The sequence below is a fragment of the Balaenoptera ricei genome, chromosome 5, assembly GCF_028023285.1.
Source record: "Balaenoptera ricei isolate mBalRic1 chromosome 5, mBalRic1.hap2, whole genome shotgun sequence".
NCBI lineage: Eukaryota > Metazoa > Chordata > Mammalia > Artiodactyla > Balaenopteridae > Balaenoptera > Balaenoptera ricei.
The window spans coordinates 28,640,741-28,661,916 of record NC_082643.1 but is presented as its reverse complement, the minus strand read 5'-3'; the positions used below and the strand labels follow the sequence as shown (position 1 = coordinate 28,661,916).

General features: G+C 34.0%; 1 protein-coding gene across 5 annotated transcripts in view; it reads left to right on the top strand.

Annotated features, from left to right (window-relative positions):
- The window catches only part of ANAPC10 (anaphase promoting complex subunit 10), a 104,760-nt gene that overhangs the window by 27,707 nt on the left and 55,877 nt on the right, over nt 1–21,176 (top strand). For 4 of the 5 annotated variants that reach the window (XM_059922556.1, XM_059922553.1, XM_059922554.1 and 1 more), the window contains exon 4: nt 1,365–1,485. In XM_059922556.1, coding sequence (XP_059778539.1) covers nt 1,365–1,485 — 121 coding nt within the window. The remainder of the gene's footprint in view (nt 1–1,364; nt 1,486–21,176) is intronic. The other variant, XM_059922555.1, reaches the window with a different exon arrangement.

Here is a 21,176-nt window from a genome sequence, read left to right as displayed (position 1 = left end):
GATCCCCTGCTGTTTTTATAGACTCACTTTTGACACAGGCTACTTCTGTTCAAGGAGCTCGTTATTAAGTGAGTGCCAGTTTATATCAGATCTTAACTTTTAAAGCACGTTTAAGTAGACTTCTTTCTGGTTTTTTTGGTTGATATTTAAATTGTCCATTTTTTCCCCCTAATGACCACAATAATACATGCTTATTTTAAAACATTAATCAGAAAATATAGAAATCATAAAGAAGAAAATAAGTTTCACAGCATCAAAATAGTTACTTTTACTATTTTTGTATGATACTATCTAGGCCTTTTTCTATACATATGTAGGTTTATATGACTTTAAAAATTTTTTTGTTTTTCCCAAAATGCGATCCTTTTTTATATTCTGTTTTGTAATCTGCTTTTTTTCCCTACTGTAACTACATATCTATGTGTATCTTAAATAGTTGTGTAGTACTTCATTAAATTGGGTATATTGTAATCTGTTTAATTCTGTATTGAGATGATATTTAGGTTGTTTATAATTTTTCAGTAATTTAACTGCAGAACAATAAAGATTTCTCTTCATCTGCTTTAGAGTAGTTGTGTTATTATTGTCTTTTTGAATTTGTGAGTCAAAGGCTTTGTACCTACTAAATGGCTATGGAAGTACCTTTTTCTAATCAAATTTGGGTATTATCAGTTATTTTCATATTTCCCAATATGATAAAAGACTAATGTCTATGTATGTTTTAATTTCTCTTTCTTTGATTATTGGAGATTGAACATATTTTCATGTTTTCTGGCCACTTGCAGTTTTCTGAGATCAATTTTTGTTATGTATTCTTTGCTTATTTTTCTAAGATATGTATGTTTTAAAAGCAGTAGAATTTTATTTCTTGCATTAAGTAATAAGATTATACTTTCTGTTTCTGTTTTTTTAAACATTTTTCTTTTTGCTAGAATTAGTTTCTCACTTAGCTAGTTATTTTCAAGTATTAACATAGGAAATTAAGTAATTAACTACTAACTAGTAAAGAAAAACAAGCTTGTTAGAATAATTTCTTTGTCTAAAATACAAACGAGGAGAACTGAAAACTCTTAATGCTTGTTTGCGGTCTAAGGTACCTATTTTGGCTTAACTGTTTCTTCTTTGCTGACATCTGTTTCTTGACTATGTTCTAGGTAAGAGATGTCTGTGAAAGTATAACATGTGTATCTGTTTTTTCACATGTTCTTCATTTTCATCATTGTTAAAATTAAAGAACATGGAAATTATTGATTCAAATACTCATTTTAGCAAACTATATGACTTTTAAAATCAGAAGATAACATGTTTTGGATATAATCTTTCCACATGATAAAAAGCTTGTTGTTTTTACTTTATTGCTTTAGAAGAAAAACAACAGTGAAGACATTATGCATTTATGCGGACTACAAATCTGATGAAAGCTATACTCCAAGCAAGATCTCAGTCAGAGTAGGAAATAATTTTCACAATCTTCAGGAAATTCGGGTATGTCTTTAAAATTTTTTAAAATATTTTGTCCTGTAATGTTTGCTCTTTAGAAGATGGTCACTTTTGACATTAAACAGATTAAAATGTCAATATATAAAAGGAAAATTGTTAATATTTTGGAGAACATATTTTAAATGTTTTATATTTTTAATTTTCTTTTGAATTCTGATTGTCATCTTTATTTTTTTCCCAACATCTTATTATGGAAATTTTCAGACATACAGAAAATCTGAAAGAATTAAATAGAGAACCCCAACATACTTATATCCTAGATTCTACAGTTGTTAATGTTTTGCTATATTGGCTTTATTATAATCTGTCCATTATCTAATTTTTATGTGCATTTCAAAATAAGTTGCAGATATTTATACACATCACCCCAAATGCTTTAGCATGGTATATGATAACTGGAGTTATTAATATTTGCTTAAGATTTATTTTTTAAGGTAAAATTTGTATAAATTTTGCATAAATCTTAAGTATATTATTGGTGAGTTTTGACAAATGCATACATCTGTGTAACCCCAACTCTTGACAAAATTTAGAACATTTCCATTACCCCAGAAAATTCCCTCATATTCCTTCCCAATCTCCATCTCTATCCTAGCCTTAGAGGTAACTCCTGTTGTGATTTTGTTTATTCATTCATTCATTCATTCCATAGAGCAGTTTTGCCTGTTCTAGAATAGCATATAAATGAAATCATACAGGGTATACTTTTATGTAAGACTTCTTTCACTCAGCCTAATTTTTTTGAGATTCATCTATGTTGTTGCATGTATCAGTACTTCCTTCTTTTTGCTTCCTGAGTTGTAATCCATTGTTTGAATATATCACAATTTATTTATCCTCTGATAACTTTTTGAAGACAGTAAGACAGTGCTTTTGTGACCTGAATTTTATTAATCCCCAAATATTTACATTTCAGAGATATCTTCAATGATTTTGAAATGTATACTTGGAAAGTTCTGGCCCTGAGCATTTTTTCTTTTCAGAAAATCATTGAGCTCAAATAATCATTAAAATCTTTTAAATTAGGTGGTTCTGAGAGATCTGGGAAGGATGTGTGATTTTTGAAAGACTTCCAGTTACTTTGTGGCCTGGACTCTTATTTGACTTAGTGTTTATATTTAGATCCTATCTCCAGGATCTAAATATTTGTATTTCTTCCCTGAGTTAGTGATAAAATGCATAATAAAAATCACATATACTTTCATTGCTTTCTCATTAAGTGCAGTGTTGTTCTCTTGTGAAATCTGCTTATGTGTGAACATATAATAAGTAAGGACATTGTCCACAAGTACTTTTTGTTGTTTGTTTTTTTGTCCTTCTTTGAGGTAAGTTCATCACTTCTTGAGAGGATTAGCTGGTTTTCTTCCAGTTATCTTCCTTTACTTTTAAAGAATAATCCTATAAATTTTCTTGAGAACTAATCTGGTTTTGAAAAATTGTCATAAATAAGATTATCTTCTTCTAGTTTAAAAACATTTCTTATTTTGTCTGACAGACTATACTGGTTAATATGTTCTTCCCATGCTTGAATAAATTCATAAATAGATCAGCTCTTAATTTTCTTTATTTAAATTTTTTTTCACTTGTTTCATTTAGAATCTTTTAAATTCTTTTTATTATCATAATCATATTGGACCAGTTGCTAGACCTTCTTTTAGTCATGTATTTGATACATTTAATTAGTGCTTAGTGCTTAAAGACCTGAGATATTTACTTCTTATACTTTAATTGGTAAACATTTTATATTTATCACATGATTGGGTCACTCATATTGAGAAGCTTTTAGGGAGCAGAGTCAGCTTGTTTTGGTTTACAACTAAAGATTTGTCATATACTTCTCCAGACAGGTTGAAATATGTGAAACACTAGAAAATAAAAGGTTTTGTTGCAAGATATGTGTGGTATATATTTGTAATGTCCACTAGATGTCACTATTGTCCTGTAATTGCTGGTCTCATAAACTTAGTGATAAGTTCAAGACCTTAAGTAGTCTTAGTTGTACTAGTTTCTCCTAGAGTATATATATTTAAAAATTCTTTAATTCATTTTGGGAACTATACATCTTCATATCTGATCTAGGTTTAGATCAGATTTATGTATTAAATTTACGTATTAAATATATGTTTGTATTTTGTAAATTAGAGAAACTAAATATTTGGACCATTGTAGAATACTTTTAATCTAGTCTTTGCTTCTATTATATCATTTAAGTCATGAAACATTAGCCATATAGAATAAGGGCTCTTTTAAATAGTCTCTTAATTTTATTCTAAGTGTGTAGTGACCACATAGCCTCATGAGACCAGTAATACTAAATATTACCAGGTGATAATGTAAGTTGTTTTCCTGAAAAACTTAATGAACCTACTGCTTTTCTGCCACAGTTCTCACTAAGGAACCATAATTTTTGGATTTGGCTTTAAAATATTAGTGCCGCCTTTGCAGCTCATGGTATAAAGAATACTTTTATCTTTAATTATACATCTTTATATGTGATTTACTCTGTGTACCGTTTTTCTTTTATAAGTTTAAGAAATTAAGAATCTGATAGCACTTTGTTTTTTAAGGAAAGATAAGCAGATCATGCGTTGATTTTCTAACATTATTCTCCTATAACATCTAAATTGTTACTATAGAAAAGTCTTTGCTTTTTCTAACTTATATACTAAGACGAGAGATTAAAATAGTGTGAACTTCTATGAGGTTTTTAGAACCATCATTTTATTAGTTATAGGCCTGATTGACTGAGTGGAAAATCCAACGAAATCTTTTTCTATTTTTCCATGGATGCTTGCCCACTGGAGGGTGTAGTGTGTACTGGAGTGTTTTAATAGGTTTTCCCTTTTTACTAGAAATTATGGGTTTGTTTACTTGAAACACTCTAAAACCTACTTTCTTTAACTTTATTATTGATTTGAAATAGCAACTGTTAAAAAATTATAGTTCAGGGTGAGGAAAGCTAATAGGTTACCCTATTTATTCAAAAATTACTGGTTTTCTATCATATGTTTCCCTTCATCTCAGTTATGAAACATGATATTATATCTAGATCTTTGTTACCTCTGTTGAAAAATCTCTACAAAAAGATCAGGCCCTTCCTTTACTCTTCTAGAATGCATATTTTAACCTTTATACCTGAGGAGGGACTTAAAACTAAAACAGAAACGAAGTTTAGACTTTTCTGCCTAATGGATGCAAGATACCGACCCTGGGTTTGGCCAATTAGAACATTTTTGGCACCAGAGTTGAATTTATTTACGCTGTTCATTCTACTTTCTTGTTTTCACAGTTATCTATCCTAGGCAAATGGGAAACCAACAACCTAAGAACGTTCTTTAAGATGTTTATAATTTATTGCTTCTGCACAAGAGACTATTTCTATATAGAAGTGAGAATTTAGCATTTCAGAGTCTGTGTCATTATCTTTCCAAAATATTTCATCTCAGTTTTGTTATTTTTATGCCAGAAATCATGTTCATGTTGTCCAGGAAGTTATTTTGGAGATGTTTTCGAATAAAGACATAGTTGCTTTTTAAATGTTTAAATCATTTGTATTTTAGCATTATGTTTTAGTTTGATGTTGTTCTTTTCCTTTGCTCTCAGAAGGGAAAATATGTGTGAATGAAATTTTTTGTTGTTTAGAGTGAGGAACCAAAAGAATACTATATATTAAATGTGCCCATTTTAACATTTTAGAATACATCTCCAGCTAAAATCTGAGAAAACTTAAAGTCCTTTTAAATTTTCTAACTAGTTATTTCTCTTTTAAAAAACTGTTGTAGAAATTTTTATTCTTAAATATAAAACCAAAATCATTTATTAGACATATAGCGACAGCTCTCAAAATTATTTCTATACAGTTTATGAAAACCAACTTGGTAACTTAAGGTTAAGCAGATGTTTTCAGCATATGTGAAAGCTGTCCTTTGGTTCATTGTTAGCATTTTGCTTCTAAAATTTGTAGCCACAAAAGGATAAAATATTGATGGAGCACAAGATTGAGCACTGAAGTGAATATTAAGCCTTGTTTTTGTCTTCAGATAATCAAGCTGTTACCAAGTGATTCTTTTTTTTTTAAGAGGAGGCTTGAAACAAGTCTTCAATGTTAAGAGAGCTGTAATGATATTTTCCTTTTCTTCCATGTGGGTGAGCATTTTGGCTCTCTACCTTGTGTCTTAAATCAGTAGTGTGGCTATGGGAGTCCATATATGGTACTTTGACAGAAGTGGTTAATAAGTCAGCTCTTCTGTTAAAATAACATTTACTATTATAATTTGCGTTCCATTAATGTGTGTGGTAGAGTAAGGAGATGCAGACAAACGCTCTGACTCTCTCCATTGATCTTAAAATCTACTTATATTTACTTTCTTATGAGGGGCCTATTTTAAACAACTTGTTATAAAGTAGAATGATTTAGGCAGTATCTACAAACATAAATTGGTTTGATAAGACAGAGTGTTTAATTTATTGAGCCTTTGGAAAAAATAGTTTTTATTGAATTTAGCCAATTTAAAAGAAAATATTTTTAAAAATTAATTTTTATAACTAACTTTAGGACATCTTTGAAATGAATGTAGAATGCTTTGGTGAGGTACACATAATTTTTAGGCTGGAAATATTGTCTCTTATCCCTCTCTAAGAGTAACATATGCAATTTAAAAAAATATTCATAATTATAAACATTACTTATTTCTAAAATGGAGTTGAGGTATCTATGCATTTGGGGTACATTTTCTCTTGAAACTAAAATATGTTACACAGTAGAGTATCATATATATTTTTAAGAGAGAAAAACGTTCTTGTATCTCTTGATTTTTGTTTGACCATCAACTTAGACTATAGATTTTTTTGACAAGTCTGGCATTCCTATTTAAGACAGATTCATGCTTTGTTCAGTAAATATTTATTTAGGGGCTGCTAAGTACCAGGCACTGTGTTAGATACCGGGGATACAGCAGAGATAGGCATGGTTTCTGCCCTTAAGCACTTCGTAGTCTGGTGGAAGAGACAGGCAAATAACTCAACAATTACAATATAGTCTAGTAAATACATGCAGGGGGTATGGGAACACAATGGACTATTAGGAATATTAGTTAAAAATTTTTTTTTCTAAAAGAGGTGGTGGTTCAACTGAATCTGAAGGATAGATGTAAAGCCTACTCAGGTGGAGAATAAAGTGGAGGTGTTCTAAAAGGGGGCACGGTGAACATAAAGGTATGGGAGCATGAGGGCCTGGCATAATGGCAGAACTGCCAGTAATGTCGTGTGCTTGGAAGCTGGGTAGGTGTGAGGAAGCCGCAAGAAAGACTGGAGAAGTGTTTATTCATTCAACACATTTACCGTGATGGTAATATGGCCTCTGTACATAAGGAATGTACATTCTTGTAGGGAATAAATATATAATTGTTCCACTGAATATATATAGGCGAAAGTCAGATTGTGCTTGCCGTCAGGATTCTAGGGAGTTTAGACTTTAAATGAGGAAACATTGATCAAGTTAAATCTTGGGAATGATGGGGCTGGAGCAGTGTAAAGACCAGGTATGTAGTGTCCAGGTGCAAATTATGAGGCTTTAACTAAGGTGATGGCAGTTGGGTTCAAGAGGAAGGGATGTGTTTGGAGTAGAATCAAAAGGACTTGTGACTGATTGCTACCTGGGGTTTACTGGGAGTGCGGGCAGGTGGTTCAAGTAGGTAGGAGAGGGCATCTAGATTTCTTCTCATGTCTGGCAACTGGTTGGATGTTGCGATTAATCAGAAATGGAATGCAGAGTTAAGAAACACTGGGGGTAGGGATAGAGAGAAAGTTTAAGCTAATGAGATTTATTTTTGCCACTGACTTCTGGTATCTTTTCAGATGGAGGGACTTTACAGTGGGTAGTCAAGTATATGGATCTGAACCTGAGGAAAGAAGTCTAGGTTAGAGGTGTAGATTTGGGAATCATCCATGTGTAAGTAGAAGCTCTGGTGTGAGTTTTGATTTTATTCAGGGAGTGTGTATAGTTGGAAAGAAGAGTACCAGGGCTGGAACTGTGGAAATGCCAATATTCAAGGATAGAAAAAGATCATCCAATGAAAAAAGCTGAGAGGAACTGCCAGAGATGAGGAAAAAAAATCAAGAGAATATGATGTCACAGAAGCTGATAATGGTCAGGAATCCAGTTAGATAGGACTGAAAAGTTTCCTTCCTAAACCTGTGTGACATGTTGTAATAGGCAATTTATTTAATGCAGTTCTGAACTAAGACAGTTCTTGCAAGTAGTTTAATCACTCTTTGGAGTGATAGTTTCTAAATTTATAGATTTGAGACTAATTAAGTTATTTGCTTTCATAGCAAGAATTCCAACTTTTCCTATCATACTATTTGTGCCAAGTAAGAAGATTCTGATGGGTATTCTTGTTTTGTTTCATAATTCTTTGTATTGGAAGGTTTTGTACTGCTGATGCATACTTAAAGGGAACTATGAAATTGATGAGGTTCCTTTCAAGAGCATTGCGCCGTATGGTTGCTCTTTTCACGTGTTCTTTCACAGCAGTTATGGAGGAACTGCACCTTTTTTGTTGTTGTTTTGGGGTTTTTTTTTGGCAGAGTGACAGTAGTAACAGCCAAGGGCAAAGAAAACAAACAAACAATTAGAAAACCCTTTATTAACCCTATGGTAGGATGTAGTACAATAGAAATAGGTACTTTACTTACAAATGTGAAAATGAGATGGATCATCAACCCCTGTTATATAAGGAAAGCCTACTTAGTATGACCAGCCAAACAGGCCACGGGTGGGCATCTGGCTGAGAACCTAGCACAGTTTGGAAACAGTAGGCATTTAATAAAGAGTTGTCAAATAAATATACCAGTGGTCAGTCCATAGGCTTGTCACTGACCCTTGCTTGTGTAGTTTGCTTCAAAAGGATTATCGGAATAAATCTGATCGATTCCTTCTCTCAGAAAATTTTTTTTTAAATTTTAATTGCGATAAAAAAATAAGATAAGATTTACTGTCTTAACATCTTTGAGTGTAGTAGCATTACACAGTCCAGTCCAGTAGCGTTAAGTATATTCATATTGTTGTATAACAGATCCCCAGAACTTTTTCATCTTGCAAAACTGCAAATCTATGTCCATTAAACAACTCCTCCTCATTTTCCCTTCCCCTAGCCCCTGGTAACCACCAGTCTGCTTTCTCTCTGAGTTTGACTACACTTAGATACCTCATATAAGTGAACTCATGCAGTACTTGTCTTTTTATGACTGGCTTATTTCACTTAGCGCAATGTCTTCAAGGTTCATCCAGGTTATAGCATGTGATAGGATTTCTTTCCTTTTTAAGGCTAAATCATATTCCATTGTATGTTTATCCATCCATCTGACAATGGACTCTCGGGTTGCTTCCGCCTCTCAACTATTGTGAATAAAGCTGCTATGAACATGGGTGGGCAAATCTCTCTCTGAGACCCTGCTTTTAGTTCTTTGGAGTATAAACCCAGAAGTGAGATTGGAGAATCACATGGTAGTTCTATTTTTAATTTTTTACCTCTCTCAGAACTATGACTTACAAGAAACAGGCACATTAGCAGCAAGACTTGATGCAGAAAGATAGTATTTTTTGGAGAGGGTGGGTAAGGTGAAGGGCGTTTGCCAACTGAAGCTTTAAAGTTAGAAGAATATAAAGTATGAGGTATGGGAGGAGGCAGGATGGTGTAGAATGACTAGAGTGGATGTAAAGACAGAGACAACCAGGGGAAAGAAAAATAGGCTGGAACAAGTGGCTGGTGCCCCAACATGCTTCATTTCCTGACCTTTCTCATACCTGGTTGTTTACTTTCTCCTGGGTTCCCATGGATATATAAACTTTTCGGTAAGCCCCCGCTTCCTGTAGAAACTTTTGAGTGAATTTTTATTCTTGGCAACTAAAATGACCCTGAATAGAACAGTAGTTGCAACTGAAAGAGCTGCAGCATATCTTGCTGAAAAATGCCTGCTGAAAATATTTATCGTAATTTAAAAATACATCGAATTGAGATGAGCCTATTCAAGAACTTTCATTTTTTTTCCTCAGCCTCTTATTTTACATGTGGTAAATGAAGAACTAGTAATCTCCAAAAATTAGAGGCAAATAGGTGATTTTTTGATGAGACCAATGTTGCATTCAGAAGAGAAGAATCAGCATGTCGATTTTGACTTAGATTGGATTGACCATCATAGAATCACTTTTGAATTATTGTGTTCACCATTATTTGTGTTTATTGTCACCTCTGCTGTTTATTAAGTACTTTCTACATATATGTCACTGTGCTAAGCAGTCACCACTCACTATTTCATTTTGTCTCTCCAAAGCTCACGTGGTAATTAGATGTTATTCTCATCCCCTTATTCAAATCAAGCTGAGGCTTAGAGAGGTGAAACGGATCTTTTGCTGTGCGGCTCACTCTAAACATGAGAACGTTAGAACTGAAAGAAACTTTAGAGGTAATTTAGTTCATCAGAATCTCAAATGCCGAGCATACAGGAAGGTAACGCAACACCAAGAATCCATGCCTTATCCAAAGGGGGACAGCTGCTATTCAATTGCAGCCTTCCTTGCCACAGGAAATATATAGGCGCAGGGTTGCCAATCTTTTAATTTTTAAAGAGAAATCAGAAATCTGGATTTGAATATGAAATTTCCCAATTTTAAAAACATGCTAGGCAAACAAGGTATATCCACTGCTGGATGTGGCCACCAGTTAGCAACTTCTAATCAAGTACGATGCCATTATTTACAAATGAGACACCAAGAGGTGAAGCAAGCTGCCCAATGTCACACAGCAAGGCAGTGCTTTAGCTGGGAATCAACGTACAATACGTATTCCTTTCATTTTTTTTCTTTAAGAAAAATCACATTAGATTACAAGTTACCAAAACATTTCTTCAAGTTTTTCAGAAAAATCGAAGTGTGTAGCTGGGGAAATGAGCTAGTTAGTGAGTGATAGGCTAGATTAACTATTGATTTTTGAAATGTATTTAAAAATTGTTTACTCCCTTGATCTATCCTGTTGAAAATTGATTGCTACTTGCAATGCTAATGCTGTCGGCATAAATGTTTATAAATATTTGTTTTTCTTTTTTTGCTGATGGCTTTTGCTTAATGATTTTATAAAGAGCTTTAAACAGGGTATTTTAGAGAATAAAATTTCTAAGGAAAAAAGAAAAAAATCTCCAAGTTTCAGAATAAAAGAGTGAGAATATTGGGGTAGAAACTCTGGGAATATAAGCCAATAGATACTTTCTTCTGTGGCCCTTTTCCTTCATAATCGAATCAAGAAAAATCATCATACAAGGGTTTGTAGGTTTTTTTGGCGGCGGGGGACCTTTCCTCTTTTATTTGCAATTATAGTTGATGGTAGAAAACAGAAACAGTAGTCCAACTATCTCAGTGCCATTTTTAGAACAAATTGTCTAGTTTGAATTAGCTTAAGAATGATAATTAGCTAATTAAATGGTCTACAGCTAGTCTTGATCTCTGGTGCTTAATTAAGTAGGACAGAGGGACTAGGCAGAGGAGACCCTCAAGGTACTTCTGATAAGAAAAGAAGATCTAGAATCAGACTGAGTGATACCATAACTTTGAGACAGTAGTAGGGAAATTGTTTAGATATTAGCTGTCTAACAATTTTAATTGTCTGAAGTCTTTTATCTTGTTTTAAATTAATATGGTGTTTCCTAAGAAGCTGTGTAAATTTACTATTGCCTATTTTTAATAATGAAGATTATAAGTTCTTATTCTGGGTTTTATATAATCTGTAGGTTCCCATTCTTTGCCACCAAATGAACAAAATTATCACATAGTTACAGATACCTCAGATTGAAATATATAATACCAAGAGAATGAGAAGACAAGCCACAGACTGGGAGAAAATACTTGCAAAAGACACTTCTCATAAAGCACTGTTATCCAAAATGTATAAAGAACTTTTAAAACTCAGTAAGAAAACAAACAACCTGATTTAAAAAAATAGGCTAAAGATCTTAACAGACACCTCACCAAAGAAGATATACAGGTGGCACATAAGCATATGAAAACATGCTCCACATAATTTGTCATCGGGGAAATGCACATTAAAAGGAGGTACCACTACACATTTGGGTAGAATGGCAAAAATCCAGAACACTTACAGTGCCCAGTATTCACGAAGATGTGGAGCAACAGGAACTCTCATTCATTGTTGGTGGGAATGCAAGATAGTGCAGCGACTTTGGAAGACAGTTTGGCAGTTTCTTACAAAACTAAACATACTGTTACCATATGATCCAGCAGTCATGAGCTTTGATATTTACTCAAATGAGTTGAAACTTATATCCACACAAAATCCTGCACACAGATGTTTATAGCAGTTTTATTCACAATTGCCGAAACTTGGAAGCAAGCAAGACGTTCCTCAGTAGGTGAATGGATAAACTGTAGTACATCTAGACAATGGCAATAGAATGTTATTCAGCATTAAAAAGAAATGAACTCTCAAGTCATGAAAAGACATGGAGGAACCTTAAATGCATATTCCTAAGTGAAAGAAGCCAATCTTAAAAGGCTGCATACTGTATAATTTTAACTATGTGGCATTCCAGAAGAGGCAAAGCTATTGAGACAGTAAGAAGATTAGGTATTGCCAGGAATTGGTGGTGGTGGGAAAATGAATAGATGGAGCAGAGAGGATTTTTAGAGCAGTGAAAATACTCTGTGTGATACTATCAATATAATGATGTACATGTCATTGTACATTTGTCTGAATCCACAGAATGTACAACATCAAGAGTGAACCCTAATGTAAACTTTGGACTTCAGATGATTATGACGTGTCACTGTAGGTTCACCCTTGGTAACAAGTGTACCACTCTGGTGGCGTATGTTGATAATGGGGAAGCTATGCGTGTGTGGAGACGGGGTATATGGTAAATCTCTGTACATTCCTCTCCATTTTGCTGTGAATCAAAAACTGCTTTAAAAAATAAAGTCTTTATAGAAAAAGAAAAGAAAATATGTAATATACTCTCTGTCTCCCCACCACTGAGGGTAAGCAGTTTTCTTAGGGTTTAACTGGCACATTGACTCATATAAAATAATGATTATAACAAACTGACAACTCCTGTTTTCCCTACTTCTTCCCTGAAATAACATACTTGCTAAATAAGCAAATGAAATTTCATAATAATAAGTACCCTGATTTTTTTCTGTAGGAAAACATCTATAATTTTATAATAGAAATCAATAAAATAATTATAAAAGAGACTTAGAGCCAGTAATTACTAAAATTCTATTTTAGTATATTAGTGTATCTACTTATCTGTATTTAGAAAGCAACTTTGAAAGTACATAGATTCTAACTCTGTAAAATGTTTAGACTAAATAGTGTTTTTACTCTAATTCTTAAAGAATCCCAGTTAAAATAGTCTTATATTCTTTAGCTTACTGTATTTCAGTTTTGTATGAGGTAACCTAAGTATTCAGATTTGGTAAACTCCTCTGAAGTTGAGGAAAAGGTACTCTGTGAGTATTTAATGGTAGATAGTGCCTTGAGAGTAAATTAAGTTTTTCACACAGAGTACATCATCCTTTGAGATCCTGTTTTTTATGTTTTTTTAAAATAATTAATTAATTTGGCTGCATTGGGTCTTAGCTGTGGCACACGGGATCTTTCGTTGTGGTGTGAGGGCTCTTCGTTGTGGCGTGCGGGCTTCTCTCTAGTTGTGGCGCACGGGCTCCAGAGTGCGGGCTCAGTAGTTGCGACACGTGGGCTCTCTAGTTGTGGTGTGCAGGCTCTAGAGCGCGCGGGCTCAGTAGTTGCAGTGTGTGGGCTTAGTTGACCTGTGGCATGTGGGATCTTAGTTCCCCTACCAGGAATTGAACCCAAGTCCTCTGCATTGGAAGGTGGATTCTTAACCACTGGACCACCAGGGAAGCACCTGAGATCCTGTTTTTGCTTTTCTTCTCACTTAATTGTAGTGAATCTGGCCAATCACTATATGTTGTTTACATGGTGTCTCTTTTGACACTAACTGTATACAGTGATAACTGTGGCCTTTGAATTATTCCCTAATTGCACTTTCTTTGAGATTCATGAGAATAATGAATAGCCCTTTAAAAAAAAAAAGATTGCATCTGTTTTCATTGTCTACTAAGTATTATACTCATTTTATATATAATTGCTAAACCCTCAAAACTTAATCTGAAAGCTTTCTTTTCCTATGTTTTAGGAATTATAGTAAAGAGGTGTTGCACACAAAACTTGTGTAAGAAATGACTGTGATGCCAGTAGTCTCAAAAGCTTATTTATAGATCTTCAGACTAATCTTCTAAGAGTCGAATTTCATATATTTTTTTAATTGGGAATTGCTTGAAGACATACATGTTCTTTAGCTATTATAACTATTATACTTCAGCTGCATTATTTTAAAAAATTGCTTTTATAGAATTTATCTTTACTATTAATCAATCGGCCTACTTTGAGACACCTAAGAAATTATGGAATTTGCTGTTGTAATTGTTAGGAATATTGTTGAGAATGTAGTCTACTATATCACAAAGTGGCCTTTTTATACATATCCAGAGTAAAGATTTCCTTCAGATCTGAATTCAGGAAAAGCAGCTTGGTTTTCATTTTGCACACACACATACACACACACACACACACACACACACACACACACAAGTTCCTCTGCTTAAGAGCTTTCAACTTGGGACTTCCCTGGTGGCGCAGTGGTTAAGAATCCGCCTGCCAATGCAGGGGACACGGGTTCAAGCCCTGGTCCGGGAAGATCCTGGTCCGGGAAGATCCCACATGCCGTGGAGCAACTAAGCCCGTGCGCCACAACTACTGAGCCTGTGCTCTAGAGCCTGCGTGCCACAACTACTGAAGCCCACACGCCTAGAGCCTGTGCTCCGCCACGAGAGAAGCCACCACAGTGAGAAGCCCGCACGCCGCAATGAAGAGTAGCCCCCGCTCGCCGCAACTAGAGAAAGCCCCCGTGCAGCAACTAAGACCCAATGCAGCCCAAAATAAATTAATTAATTAATTAATTAATTATTTTTTAAAAAAAGAACTTTCAACTTAAGGACTTTGGTAGATATGAAAACCTGCCTGTTGTAAGGGGGCAGTGGGTCTGGGGAGAAGTATGTCAGCTCTGTTAGTTACCAATAGGTGGTATTAGCAGTTGCTTCTATGGTTAGAACTTTGCACATGGGATTAAATGGACTTAACGATAGCTCTTTGGAATCTAATCTGTTTCTAAGTAGAAGAACCTCCGTACTGTCAGAACCAGTAATGGTACTCACTTTGCTTTGACTGCCAGGAACTGTGGAGCCAAATTTGTGACCTACTTATAAACAATTCTATGTATATTTCTGTACCCTAATCTTACCCTTCGGCCATTTATTTAAGAATTTTATGCCATATTTCTTATCAGCTGCCACAAATCTTTGATAGCTTCCACTTGCACAGGAACAGTATCTGTCAATCACCCTCATGCCTAAGTACCTGGCACGTAGGTGCTCAGTTAATATTTGTGCAATTTTTTTTTTTTCTGCAATGGCACTTGTATTTATTTTAAAGATAGTGTAGGGGCATCTGTTTTAGCTTTATTTTGCTAAAGAAAAGCGTTCTAGGCAGATTAGTTCTTAAACTGATTCTACCCTGGCAGCCCCACTTTCTGGTGTAAGCATAAGATCTTAGAGAAGATAATGACTGAAGGGAATATAATTTACTTTGGGAGAATCTAGGAGACTTATAACTTGCCTCGTATTCCTGGCCCAATGGTGATAAGCTCAGGTTAAGTGTGATAAAGAAGGCACTTTAGAGAGTAAGAACAGACTGATGAATGAAAAGAACTCTCTGCCTGCCTTCACTCTTCAACCATAGTATTTAGGTAGCTGCGTCACATTTAAGATAATAAAAAGATAAAAATCAAGTCAAAATTATTCTCAGCTAGTTTGTAAAATCTGGTTGTTAAACATTAGCTTTATCCATTTAAAATTTTTATCATTTCTCTGTAGAAGAATAGTGAAAGGCATTGAGAGATGTTCCTGGCTTTAAAATACTTATTTTGAGTGAAGAGTTGCCTTATGTTGAGAGAGAATTGTTGAATGCTAATATGGAATTCAAATTTGAAAATTTTCTGTTGACTAAGATCAGGATTATCCATAGCATGGAATTACCATGACTCACTGAACTCCATTTAACCTGAAGTCGTAGTCATTTGAAACTTGCTGTGATTCCCCCGGAGTCATATTGTACTTGCCCTTGAACACATAGTTCTCTAACCTTGGCTTACAGGGGCAAAAACCCAGTCTGTTTCGTATGCTGTAGTCTGGGTTTTAAATATTGTATTTAAAGTGGGACAGAAGGATGAGACTTAAGCCAGGGGAAGGAACATGTTTCTAGATTGTCTTTGCCACATGCTGCTTTAATTGTAGGTTTTGGAGTCTGTCAGATCAGAGTTGAAATCTTGGTACTATCATTACTTCTTTATTTTGTTATATAGGGCATTTTCTCTGTCCTTTTGGAGCCTCTGTTTATTTACTTAAAAAAATGAGAATCACAATCTTGTTTGGGTGGTTGTGAAGATTAAATGAGATAAGCTGTGTAAAAACATCTGCAACATAGCAAATACTTAGTAAGTTTCTCAGTCAATGTAAGTTTATGTCCTTCCATCCTCCTTTTTTCCTTAAGTTTTGTAATGGTTGCTTGCTTTATCCTTACTCATGCAAGATTGCAGAAGGTTAGAAAGTGCTAGATAAATGTGTCTTATCTTTATTAAGGCATGTTATAGTAACGGAGAGTAGATAGGTTGTCTTGTATTCAGTTGCTCACTGCCAGATCTAAACATGAAGGGTTGCTTTTTAAAAATTTAATGTTGATATTTGGCATTTCAGTATCAGTTGTCCACAGTTGGATAGAGCATACATCCCATGCAGGTTTTTTCTAGTTGTTGTTGTTTTTTAAACCTTAATGAAATTTCCATTGGCATTGGATTAAATGTACAGATTTAATCCTTTGAAACAACAGCACCAATGGCATTATTTTGTGACTTTAGTAAGGGAATAGTTTAGCAGTTTTAATCTTTCGGATATGATCCAGTTAATAGCATAAAATCTGTTGGATCACATGTTGGACTATTGTGTCGAGATATTGGATCTTTCTTTACTAAGGTAACAGCTCACTAACGTGGATACTTACTTCGATTTTGTACTCTGTTCTTGAAATTTTTTGTGCTTATGAGATTTATTTTGATGTATTTAAAAAATAAGCAAAGCTGACTTCATACTGATGACTCTGAATTCTACTTCTCAGTCTTTATACTTTCTCTGGAGGATGTATTCTTCTGAATTAATATAATATTTATAGTAATACATTTATAGAGTAGGGGGTATAAACAGTCATTTAAAAAAAATTATTTATGTACATCTTAACTGCCACAACTTTTAGCCAAACCAGTATTTTCATAAAGGTTTGTCTATCCTGATTGCACAAATATTTTTACAGACATTTCCACTAAGCAGTGAATGAAGCCCTGAGAGTCACTCTAGCCAGTCTGAAGGCACCCAGAGCAGAGAATTTGAGAGTAGTATTTGAGTTTTGGAAATGCACAGAGTGTGCTCTTCTTGGTAGGCGTTTGCTTTTAGGGCAGTTTGGCCTAACAGTTGAATGAATTGCTTCTGTTTAAAATTTATAAAGCAAAAATAGAGATAATCACAATACAATTTTTGCTAGAACATATTTTAAATTGACTCACTAGATCAGATAGTTTAAAAATTACTTGATGAAAAAGTTATTTAAAACTTATTTTAAAAATCCTTCTTTGCAAAAAATTGATACCTTGATACGTGGTGTTAAGATAGCTTTTCACTTCTTTGTGGCCCAGCATAATAGATGATACTTTTGGCTTAGAAACTGGGAGTATTGGGTGTGACAGTTTGGATGAGTTTGTGTGTATGAGCAGGTAATATATGGGGGCAGGCCTGTGTGTGGAAGACCACATGTACCTTCATATATGTGAGAGTACATTTGGGTTGGAAGTGAAATGAAAAAAACTGGAGTATTGTCTTACTGTTAATAAAACTTTAGTGTTGATGTCATTAAATGGATACCAGACACCCGTATTCATTCATTCATCTTTTTCTAGCTGTTGCTCAGTAATAATTGGGCATCATTCTTTTACAGGATAGTTTTGAAGCTTGAAAGTACTCTATGGTCCAGTTATTACAAGATGATACTGTGAGATGATGGGGGATTATCTCATATTTCTTAGGCCGAGTGATGTTGAAAGACCGCACTTTGGCAAACTAGACACATCTGGTTTCATATCTCAATTTTGCCACTTACTAGGTTCCTCATGCATAGAATAGCGATAACAATGCTTTTTCATTGGGTTCCTGAGACAATTAAGTAAGATAAAGTTTGCAAAGTACTTATTCATATTGCCTGTCACAGAGCAAACACCCAATGATGCAACTTCTCTTTTGTGTTTTTTAAAAATAATATTTGACAACATAAAGGTTTTTTGAATATTTGAAGTAAAATACAAATTAATTTTCACAATAGCTTCTGGGGCAGTAGTAGTGCTTTCTGCACCTTGGGAGAAATCTTGATAAGAGTACTGGATATTGCATACTAAAGGGTTGTCATATTCTTTATTTCGTTGTATAAACCATATAAGCAAATGTAGACATAATAGCTGATTATTGTTTTTTAAAAAGCTTCAACATTTTTATGATAAACTTCCATAAAATAGAAATTAATCTATGTAATTTGTATATCATAATTTACAAATCAATTCAATTTGAGGCAAATGTAGAGTTTCTATCAGATATTAAACCACCAGTTTGGAGAAAATGACATTACTATGGCATGTTATTAAGATAAACTTAAAATCCCATTAGATACCAGTATTGTCATGTTTCTGAGGTTAATTGGGTGCATTCAGTTATAGGTTATGAATGGTCCCACTTGAATAATCCACCAAGCTATCAGGCAGAAAGACCAATAGTTGACGGGGCTAATTGACCTTGTCAGTATAATAGAAACACTTACAAATAAAATTCTCTTTGCCAACAACATTGCAAATGAAAACCTCAGAAGAAACTGTTATGTCCTGTAACTGTCCTGGAATGCTGTGATTCAGTTAGCAGATTGTGGATGGAGGTGGGTCATGGTGGGTGGGAGTTGGGGAGATGGGGGATGTAAAGGATAGGAGGGAGACTTTCGGAGGAAAATTAATTAGACGAATGTTAGAGAGAAACACACAGTTTTAAAATGATTTTAACCATCTTGAATCTCTAAAAAGTAGTGTCTTTGAATTTCTATAAAAGTAGTGTCTTTTAAGTTTTTTTTTTCACCCTTCTTGTTCTATATCTCTAGCTGTTTTGTACAAATTTGATAGTCATTATTGCAGTGAGTTCTTTTCTGAACAGTAAGAACACATCTTTGACAAAGCACAGTGCTGTAATGAGGATGAAACATATTTGCCATCCTACAGTCTTGCTTTACTTAAATATTTTACCAATATAAGATGGATATTATCTTATATCCTTGATTCTAAAATAGCTTTCTGTTTTGTTTGTTTGTTTTTTGGTACAGGTTTGGATTTGTGCCAGAGTGGGGGAAGGGAGGAATGTTGGGAAGAGACACAGAATGAGAAGGAACACTCATTCCATGACAGATTTTGACGATTTGGTTTTCCCTCTCTCTCTCTTTTCTTTTTGGGGGGGCAGGTAATGATGAAGCCCATGTATTTTATTAAAGAACCCCCAAAGCAATATATCAGTCTTTCTTAAAGAATGCAAGTGTTTTCAAATGCTTTAAGAAACTTAGTGAGCCAATTATAGGCCTTGGTCTTTAAAGGAATAAAAAAATTTTAGCTTAAAACTCATTTTGGGTAGTATGGATTTCCAAAATCAGCTCTGAGAAATTGTGCGGCAGATATCAGCCTTCACTGTAATACTGTAGGAGGGTGATAACAGTCCTGTTTCATTTTCCTTTTTAAAAAAAGACACCTTTTACATTGTAAGAAAAAGACAGTCAAAATGTTAAGTGGGCTTCAAAAATAGTAATAAAAAAAGATTTATAATGGAAAAGAATTGGTGGTATAGTTCACCTAGAGTAAGAAAGACAATGTGTAATAAGGGATTTTGTGGTTTTACAGCTCAGTGCATGTGTTTGAAAGCTGTTCTCTCAGCAACGTGGGTGGCAGGTTATGCTACCATATAATGTATTGTAGTTGGCTCTCCACACTTGTCAGGGTTAGTGTTCAACCACTCGGAAAATTTTCCCATTGTTCTATCATGTGAACCAAGACTAGTGTTGAATTCCCAATAACTTACAAAAAAAAAAAAAGGTTTAATTAGAAAGTTTGGAATTTGATTACATCTTATTGTTTTAATACAGTGCTATATATTTTAGTATTTTATTTAGTATTGCATTTATTTTTCAGGCAGAAAATATCAAAATTAAACCTTCATCTTATTCTTTTTTTAAAATAGATTTTACAGAAATTTGTATACTGAATCTTGCCCCTTTTTTCTGTCTTAACACTCTATTTCCATCTTAAGCATTTTGCTTTAGATGGACCATGGCTCTTGGCAGCTAGTGCATTTTTAGCAAATAATACTGTTTCTAGTAAGAGTTGCAGGAAAAAAAAAAAAAAAAAAACTTAGTGTGAGGTCCTTGTAAACTGAACCTTTGGAACATTACTTTATTTCTCTTTTCCCCCCCTTTTGTGCTTCTTCTCTATTTGTGTAATGGTTATAAATTACATCCTTTGAAAAGAAGAATGAAAAATATTTTGTTATTTTCGTAGTTGATTTTTTTCTTTACCTATTATTTTAAAAATACACAGAGAAATAAGCAATTATGGTATTGAAATTCCATTGTGCCAGCACCTCCAGAGCATAATCCAAAAAAAATAGAAAACCGCCTGCTGGGTTGTCTGCAGTATGCTTGTGTGAACATCAGGGTCTGCTGTTCACACGTCACTTTTTTACTGAAAATTCCTCTCGGAATAAAGACTCTGTGTTTTCTGAGTGTAGTGAAACATTTGTTGGTCCTTAGGTTTTAAATTTGTGAGGAATTCTGTTTATAGGCTAAGTTGTCATAGATGTATATTACACGACTGTTACTGGCACATCCAGAAGTAGAGAAAAGGCTTGTATGTTTATATACTATAAAATAATAAAAAACTTTAAATGAAATTATAAAGTATTAAAGGTGAGAAATAATGAGCTTTTGTTGAAGATATATATGAAGGATTGATTTAAATATTGACTTTTGCCCTCTAAAATCTATTTTATTTATAAAGTAAAGTGTATCTTGGCTAGATGAATATAAAAATACCATAAATTTGTCCTGTACTTCAGGACAAATTCAGATATTTGAAATTCAGATACTTAAATACGATGGATTCTTGACAATATTGAGTTAGTAAAATTTTTGAAGTGACCCTATGTAATTACTCTAATCAAGGAATGTATTAGAAAGTATATTTTTGGATCCTTAGGTTAATTCTTTCACTTTTAATCTTATTCACTTCATTCATTTTTATTCTTGTTATGCTGTTGGGTATCTTATTAGGCATAGACAGCAAATTTATAAAATGTAATCCAGTATGTTGACAGCCTCAACCTTTCACTCAGATTCATAAAATATCAAAAA